Below are 9,398 nucleotides of genomic sequence, written 5' to 3'. Positions count from 1 at the left end.
ATGCAGTCCCTAAAATTGCTAAATACAAATGTACAACACTTTGGCACACATAACGTGTCCCCTCAGATGGCAGTGTCCAACATGAGGTAAGTATGGTTGGCAATCAAGGACAAGCCTACCGCAGCAGAGTATCAGTAAGGAGAAGGAAAGGACCACCTGACGTTGGGATTTAGAGGATGACCTCGGCTGAAGAGTATAGCTGCGTACAAGTGTGACAGGAGAAAATATGGCAACAGCCTACGGGTATGTCCCAGGAGGCATAAAAAGCACAAGGGCCAAGTACACTGTACTAGTAAGCACTTTTTTAATTTGGTCTGTGTAAGCTCACGTGTACAGCTTAATGAAATGCTTGCAACATTATTGTCTCTACGGTTCCAATCTTGTATGGCTCCTCCTCTTCATCTGCATCCAGTGACACTTCCCTGTGATGCCAGGGAGCAACCTCCGGTAGGAACAGGACTATGCAGCTGCAAGGCACAAAATGGAAAAGGATGAAGGAGGGCATCTTTTAAACTACTGCAATAGCTCGCCAACTGAAAATATCTTTGGGCTGTAGATTGAGATCAGACACAAGTATAGCGTAATGGCAAGTTGGAACTTACTGGATGTATCAAAGATACGTTACCATAATCACTCATACATGAAGCTCATCTGACTGTATTATTGTCTGCAATTGACTAAGGATTAAACTGCATAAGGAGAACAGAACATTACCAAATCTCACATAACGCTACAAGCTCCATATTCATCAAAGATTACGTTGACCTGTCGTGGACAAGTCCCTACAAGTATACTTGGGCAGGTGTCAATGGGAAATGTGTGTTGTAGCAAAATCACATCGTCCTCAATGTTAAGTGTAAGACTATGTTGTGACATTCACAATACGTATATAAGTTTCCTATTTGAATATAAAAAGCAAATTAAAACCGAAGGATAGGAGACATGATAAAAACAAGAGAACCAGAGGAACAAACATATTCTACCATTTTATGGCCTGAGAGAAATGTTGCATGAGAATATTTAATACATTGACACTATGTAGCATAAAATGTATCATTTCATTTAGTGAGGGCAAAAACATGATGTAGCATACTGAAGCATACTGTGGTAATACGTATACATAGTGTATTTCTTTTACATGCTCAATCGCTCAAACATGTATTTCAAACATACAAATGGAAAAGCTTTACCCTTTATTTGAAACTTACCGCTTCAGCAATGCGAGTCCAAGCCATTGCCTGCTGGAGAGGGTCGTTGACAGAGGGCGCTGTTTCCAGATTCCAGTAGGTAAATCTATCAAAGCTTTGTGCAGCTCTCAGACTACGATCCTGGCACGATCAGTAGAAAAATGAGTATAGGATGGTGATACATGTCCAAGCCTTAGTAATGGATGCATGGAAATAATTCACACAAAATATCACATGACTTCTATTTCATCTCCATATTTTACATCTATGGTGACAGAAGCCATCCAGAAATGGCAATGAAAATCTATGACATTGTTTTAGCAGATCTATTATCCTAAATTTATTAAAGGACAAGTTCACCTTCATAAACATAAGGATTCAGAGAATGCAACAATATTAGTAGAACACATCAGTGAAAGTTTGAGGAAAATTGGACAATCGATGCAAAAGTTATGAATTTTTAAAATTTTTGTGTTGGAACCGCTGGATGAGGAGACTACTACAGCTTGTGAGTCATATGCGTACAACAGTATAAAGAAAATGTAAAAGAAAATTCAACATATTTTCACTTTTTTCGCATAATAAAAGAGCTCTTGACTTGCCTCTTTCTAAAGGCAGGGGGAATAATATTGCCCATAACATTTGTCGGTAACGAGTCAGGGAGATGTGTACTTTTTTCAAAAGATGGAATTTTGTGAAATTCTCTTTATATTTTCCTTATATTGTTGTACGCAAGTTATTCATACACTGCAGTAGTCTTCTCATCCAGCGGTTGCTGCACAAAAATTTTAAAAATTCATAACTTTTGAACGGATTGTCTGATTTTCCTCAAACTTTCAATGATGTGTTCTACTAATATTGCTACATTCTCTCAATCCTTATGTTTATAAAGGTGAACTTGTCCTTTAAGCATTCGCTCAGTCATAAACAAAGTAGCATATATACCAGTAACTGATCATCCAGGGTACCGTTTCATGAAAGTTGTCAGCGCTGACAAGTTGTCAGTCTCTAACAATCACTACAGTAATATTAAGTGACCAGAGCATCTCAGCCAATCAAAACCAAGGATTTTGCTGAAATTGTCAGAGACTGACAACTTGTCAGCGCTGACTAAATTGATGAAACACCCCCTAGATCAAACTAGAGTGAAATTCAAAAGAATTTAAATAGCCTCTTCTGGTGCTTCCATTTTATTCCCCTAAAATATCCATTTTGTGCATTCTAAAACAATATCTGTTTTAAGTGGAGTATGCCTCTGAGGTTTGGAACCCTCACACCTTGACGTCCATTAACAGCCTCGAACAAGTGCAGAAGGCAGCAGCCCGGTTTGTTGCTGGTGACTACAGATGGTCTACATCATCTACCCGTCTGGTGTCGGCACACGGATGGAACACGTTACACCACCGGCGACTCCTGGACCAATGTTCACTTTTTTACAAAATCCACTATGGAGTGGTAAGCCTACCATTGCCCTCAGCGGTTACCCCTGCAACCTACTATGGAAGGAACGATCATGACCTCAAGTTCAACATACCCAAGACAACTATTGATGCATTCAAGTACTCATTCTTTCCAAGGACAATTTGGATCTGGAACCGCCTACCTAGTCAAGTTGTACATGCCACCACCTTAACAACATTCAGAGAAGCTGCTCTCCCATGTATTACAACCTTGCAGCCTTCTTCTGGATCACTCATCCTTTAAAGGAGGACGCATTCAGATTTTACTCGCACAGTGCACACTTTTATTGTAAATAGAGATCATCACCATGGCACCTCCCAATGGCACACATGTGTAGTTTCATCCCAGTACAGCTTCTTGGAGCTGCGAGAGGGATTACAGTATCAAGTATCAAGTATCAAGTAAGACTTCAGAGAATCACAGACATCAGACTTTTGTTATAATTGTTCTTTATTTCAAAATGAAAAAGTTTAATACCGTACTTGCCTCCTCTTCCACAAAGGGCTTGCTTGGTTCTTTCAGAACAACACCTGCAGAGAGTAAATCAAACTATGTCAATTATGTGTCAATGTAGGAATATGTTCATACAATCACAATTTTCATCAAATCACATTACAACCTAAAGTTTGCACATACTGAACCAAATGCACTATAATATACACGAGTAATATCAAAATTTGTATGGGATGTAACAACAGATGTCAAACCTAGGAAGTAACAGCTCCATTTTTAATACACACAAGTGTTTGAACTTTTTAAGCAGCATTGATGTGAAATACAGATATCCCAGAATATACATGCAAGAAAAAAATATGATATAGTACAATGGTCATATGTTTATGCTGCTCACCTCTGTAACCATCTGGGACCAGAACTTCCTGGCCCTTTAGAAGTCTCCCACGTAATGATGTCTGAAGAACTGAAGCACAAAGAATAGATATACAGTGAGTGAACCTTACCTCCTATGGTGACCAATGATATCTGCACCCACACTCGCTAGAATGACATCCTCACTATAACCCTTTTAATGGATGACACTGAATGTCAGATTGTTGTAACACAAATGTTCCAAATTCACCTTGAGTAGGTACCCTGCACTCTGTGTCTCACAGTGATCAATATTTGTTTAAAAAACTTCCACACCGAAGATTAGCATTATTAAGTCACTAAATATTTTTTATTCATTTATTTATTTCATTTTATTTATTTTTCTTCTTTTTTTGTCAGGAAACTGAATACCCTTAAAAACTATGATGTGCGAATATCCATCTGCATTAACCTAAATCTAATCAGTCTACAAAGTAAATATATTGTTTCTATAATGGACTTGACCCCCAAAACTTTTCCTTGTAGCTTACACTGAAATCTAGTCCAATCTGTTTGTGACAATATATCTGTAGTTATAATTTCAATGTGACACAAATCCTCAGGCTCAGTAATATAATTACAAAACTGGTACTTTTTTTTTTCTGTACACCTGGTCCTGGATTATTTCAAATTCTAATATGATTACTAGACAAACATATTCCAAGTGGATGCTAATGAACATAATGTTAAGAGCTGGTACTATGAAGTGCCACAAAGTTCTCAATCAAACCTGTTTTTCCCTGGCCCTGGTTCTCATCATCCCGGATGGCTGAAGTGAAGTAATGCGACACATTGGCCTCACTGTTGGCCTCTATCGTACATGGAATCAAATGGAGCGATGCCGGCTCCACTGTATACAGGGACTTTGCACTGATGGACAATGACATGGTGAATGCTACTGGGTGGAAAAAGAAGATCAACACAGAAAGATTTTTAGAAATAGTTTCAGGAGATTAAATAACTTCGGTGTGAATTAAACCTGGATTGAATGCCAACATGCACAAAATCTCCACATTATCTTGAGCTGCAGAATAGCATGTGCCAGGAAAGCAGCAAGGTTTCAATTCTGATTAATCTTTAACTCAAAACTCATAATTACCTCCAAACATGCTAAACTAGGTTTAGATCCAATTACGAACAGAATCAGATATTTTGTTCAGAGCTTCCAAACACAAGGGAGACAGAAAAGCAGCACAAAAGATAATACATAGCAAATATAATTTAGATTTCTAAGATTGTTTAATACCAGTACATCTACCTTGCCGATACAAGATAGGGAGGTGGGAGACACCTCCCTGGCATGTATTAGGCCTGCTGATTCCAACCTTGTCCGACCAGACGTCATGCAAAACACACTGATTTCTGGACGGCTACAGAGCTGTGTATAGACAACTCATCATCATGGTGATGCACATACCAGTCAGCCATCTGGTCAATCCCCTCTCCTCGTCACTTTTAATCCATCTCACATCTGACATACATACAAATTGTTGCTAGTTTGCATCCTTTCTTTTTTTATAAAAACGAATGTCCACTCTCCATGATGAAAAGACGAATAAAATTTTGTTTGTACTAAATTTAAAAAAAAAAAATTTAATCAATGTGCAGCAACCAACCAAAGCACAGGCCCCAGTGGCTGGATGCCAGGTGACGCTTGCACAAAGGGCGCCCAAAGGCTGGTGGACGGCAGAATTCATGAAGAGAGTGAACCCTTAATATGTATGAAGTGCTTAGTTTGCTGACAAATTCAAGTGCCCACCTTCTCTATCAGTGTGGAATAGTATTTTGGAATATGCACAAGATCAGGTTAGTTCTGATTTTATCATTTTTTTTTAAACAAATGCTAATTATGCTAGACTTCATTCAGTTTCAAGAGCTGATTTGTGCATGGAGAGGTGAGATTACTGGGTGGAGTCGAGAGCTGCAGAAAAAAGAATAAAAAAATTTGAGTACGATCAGGCTGATGGTGATAGGTACCAGTACGTACAGCAGCCCTGCATTGAGCGAACCCGCTGGCCATGGGGCCCTGTGGTGCGCGGTGCCTGGTTGCTGCACATTTTGGTTGTTTAAACTTGATTTTTATCAAAATGAAGAAATAGAATTTGTTCTACTGTTTTTTTTATCAGAGAGAGTAGGCATGTGGAACAACAACTAGACTATGTACGATTGTAAAACATGTGCAATTCAGCCTTTGGCTGCCAGACATGATTTTTAATAAAACCTGTTCAATTCATTCAACAAAAACAAAAAAGTAAGAAAAATCTCTCTTGCAAACTTGCAACAAATTATATGATATGTCAGATGTAAGAAAACCTGCAAGATGTATGAGAAGTAAAGAGGAGCAGTCCTCGTGAGCATTACGGGCCGAGGGCCTCATGAGCACTCCAGGGGGTACGTGCTCATGATGGGGATCAGAGAAGAGCAGAGCCCGCCCATAACTGATCATTGCCGTCATCCGCAGCGCATGCCCCCCCCCCCCCCCCCCCCCCCCCCCCCCCCCCCCCCCCCCCCCCTGGGGAAATTGCAAAGTGCCTTTCCCAGCTTAGCATAGAATTCAACCTGTTTTAGTAGAAACGAAAAACATAGTTTAATTTAATTTTACTGAGTAATTTCTCGCACTGCACGAAGAACAAAGTCGACGTTACTGTCGTTGCAGTTTATTTAGTCATCAGTCACACATGATATAACCTATAAGCTAGATACACCTGTCGCTGTAACTGTTAGAAATACAATTGTACGTGTGTACATGTACAACAATCTCACAGAACTTCAGAAGTCGCACATCGCCGATCAGTTGACAGTGAAATCCCGCGTGAAAAATAACTTAGCAAACCAACTCAACTGAAATTCAACTCAATTGAAAATCAATAATGTCTAGATCTATTCATGGGCATAGCTACAAACATCTACAGAGTAAAGTAAAATGTACACGGGCACGTAACAGTACACTGACCAACAATCATCCAAGTTTCTCCACGAAAATCTGACTCCTTCAAAGTAGCGGAGCATAAGCCAAAAACAAGACTCAGCGTGGATTCATGCACTAACACGGGAGCGGAGCGGAGCGCGTGCTACAGTGGGGCGCTGGGCGGGTGGGCTCGGCTAGCTCACCGCTACTACAGCGTACTAAGTACTTAGTTACTCCCGAACTATTGGATTGTACTCTTTGCTTCGCTCGTCCCGGAAGTGAATCCCGTCGCGTCCACATGTACTAGTATGTGTGGGGGAGTCACCGGCCGGTGGGAGTACGAAATTTCGCGCGCGCGCCACACGATAGTTCATGCATATTTATATGCATAAGGTAAACTTCTTATCAGCAACAGTTCCGCTGTCCGCTGACAGTTACCAGGGGCATGCCGATCCTGTGCCCCGTCTGTTGTAAAGACTTGTGATCGATTCAAATCAACCACAACTTTACGATTGAATGAAAATCCATCTTATAAAAAAGTTACGATTGAAATTAATACGGAGAACTGCACTCAATCAATCAAAGGTTGATTGCAGCTTTCAAGAGATTTGTGATTGAGTGATTTCTATAACAAGTTTTATATAAAGACAGGCCCAGGAATTCCGTAAAGAGGGGTCGCCTTTACATAAGTATTAAAAAAAAAAAAAAAAAATTAAGGGGGCTGGAGCCCGGTGCACCCCCGCCTGGATCTGCCACTGTTCACTGTTTTTCACAATAGGCTTTAGAGTTTCGTGTTGGTCATAACACATGGCACCGGATTAAAAAATATGACATGGCAATATACAGTATGTCCAAAAAAAAAATTACAATCAAATTTTCGCATTGATAACACCCAATGTGATTAAACTGTCTAAATGCTACTTCAGGGTCTTAAAAAATAACATCTTAGCTCTATTTTGCAGAAAACTCCATTCGATTTGGTTAAGCGGTCACAGAGAAATGTGGAATGTTGTGAAGCATGTCATCAGTCTGATTCGATGCTTTTGTGTGTGAATACAATAGACAGAACTTGGAGGGAAGAGATTCTTGACATCCTCTACAAAATTCCTCATTTCTCTTTGACCACTGAAGTAAATCGAATGGGATTTTCTGTAAGATATGATTATGGGCAATGAGTTATAGTTTCATACCCTGAATTTGTATTTGGATTGATTCAATGTGAATATCATTGCGGAGGGTCCCGTTGTATACAATTGTATATATATATATTTTTTGGATATACGTTATAGTGTGCACAAATGTGATTTTAGGTATCAATATAATCATGTATCAGGGTCAACTGATCAATGCAATCTGAGCCCTGGATCCGAGCATTACCACTAATCCTATGTACTAGTAGTTTTCCAAGGGGCGGGCGACCTGAAGGTCCTATTATAGTGACCCCCTGGGGCGCTATAACCAGACACACGTGTTAGTTAGGGTGGGGTAGATCCACTGACAATCCAATGTGTCATAACAAGTTAGCAAGCAAGTAATAATAAACAAATAAAGAAAGAAAAGAAAAAAAGGTCTCCACATTATTTGCTGTTGGTAAAGAAAGAACAAGAAAGACTGCTGAAAACATACTATGTACATTGTATACTGTGTTCTGCTGCACACATAATTTTTCTGTGCCCATCACATTTTCACTTGGCAGATTTATTTCATATGGGGGTTACCCTGTCCTCCCCCCCCCCATCTCTTTATTCTCATAATTAGATCATCATTTCCAAAGTCATGCCCTGAAGGACCAGATTAGGGTCAAGGTCAATGATACCCCCCTCCCCCCCCCCCCCCTCACCATTTCTGAGAATGAAACAACAGATGGAACTTTGTAATTTCATGGGTGTTGCAATTTTTGTCCTCAATTGTTTCTTGGATTTTTGTATTCTTTTCTTTCCCTTTTCTTTTTCTTTCTCTTTTTTTTTTACCAAGAAGTTTGGGCACTGTAGCCTCTGATACATGATATTGCTGCATAAAACCTTAGCCCAGTCAAATGGTGATGTTGGATCTGTCATACCAGTATGTGTAGTCACCTCTACAATTAAAACACCGCAGGTTTAAATCGAACTGGTGACTTTGTGGTACTTTTATTTCTTTCAAGATAAGAGATGATAATGATGATCTGAAAATGAATAGTTAGGATAATGATATGATGTCAGCAAAAATGTAAAATACATAGGAATCTTTCCATCTACAGGGTTTCCAAGGTTGAGTTCTATCAAAAATGACAATATATTGTTTGAAAGAGATTTAAACAGGACATTCTCAATGGATTATCTCCTCTCGTATAGGTCACAGGTGTGTCTAGAGCAGTCATCCTTGAAAGGTCCTGTTTACCTTTGGGAGCAGTGACTTCAAATGTGTTCAAGATATCATTTGATGTATGTGTAGGTCTGTTGTATCACAAAACATCCTACCATATAAAATTTTTGCAATAAAGCCTAAAATATCAGGAGATATCAGTGTTTTTCTCAAACAACCGTAACTGTAAACGGTTTAATCTTGAAACATTTTTATTGTAACTATTGTTCACATTTTGTGTGTTTAACAACACTTAACATCGAGTATACGGATTCAAATTTTTACAGTGATTGTTTCTATCTCTAGCTCACAATTTGTTGTATTTTAAAGCACTAATGCTGCTGTATTTGTTTCATCTGCAAATGGTAAATTATGCCTTTAATTGATACCCTTTAAATTGCGACAATCCAAACACATAACAGTCAAGTGCAAAACTTCGTCAACACGAGGGCTTGTGACAGCATTTGCATTACTTCTATATTCTCTCCCCTCTCTCTAGCTCTCATACATGCACTCCTTTATGTGCACATCTTTTTATTTCAGGCTCCTCTACCATTTTCACTTTTATGCTTAAGAGACATGACTCAACTAAATTCTCACTTCACTCTAACCCACATCCTCTCAACTGCTAT

General features: G+C 39.3%; 1 protein-coding gene across 1 annotated transcript; it reads right to left on the bottom strand.

Moving 5' to 3' along the window:
- Positions 1–398: 398 nt before the first annotated feature.
- On the bottom strand, positions 399–6,476 carry LOC139709663 (ribonuclease H2 subunit C-like). The gene is made up of 6 exons (XM_071621624.1): positions 6,469–6,476; positions 4,246–4,410; positions 3,499–3,567; positions 3,135–3,178; positions 1,209–1,328; positions 399–467 (listed from the first exon to the last, which is right to left on the bottom strand). The coding sequence occupies exons 2-6, from the start codon at positions 4,400–4,402 to the stop codon at positions 399–401; spliced, it is 459 nt and encodes a 152-aa protein (XP_071477725.1). The 5' UTR covers positions 4,403–4,410; positions 6,469–6,476.
- Positions 6,477–9,398: the final 2,922 nt, after the last annotated feature.

This window comes from Diadema antillarum, unplaced genomic scaffold, assembly GCF_040938485.1.
Source record: "Diadema antillarum isolate AM-2024a unplaced genomic scaffold, OU_Dant_1.0 seq00001456_RagTag, whole genome shotgun sequence".
Classification (NCBI taxonomy): Eukaryota; Metazoa; Echinodermata; class Echinoidea; order Diadematoida; family Diadematidae; genus Diadema; species Diadema antillarum.
This window is presented reverse-complemented; position numbering and strand designations above follow the sequence as displayed.

What these genes read in the sequence shown, in the direction of transcription:
- LOC139709663 (XM_071621624.1), bottom strand. Translation starts at nt 4,402, where the DNA reads ATGTCATTGTCCATCAGTGCAAAGTCCCTGTATACAGTGGAGCCGGCA. An exon ending in GGTCCCAGATGGTTACAGAG is followed by an intron (nt 3,179 to 3,498) that starts GTGAGCAGCATA and finishes TACTCTCTGCAG; the next exon opens with GTGTTGTTCTGAAAGAACCA. An exon ending in AGCCCTTTGTGGAAGAGGAG is followed by an intron (nt 1,329 to 3,134) that starts GCAAGTACGGTA and finishes TGATCGTGCCAG; the next exon opens with GATCGTAGTCTGAGAGCTGC.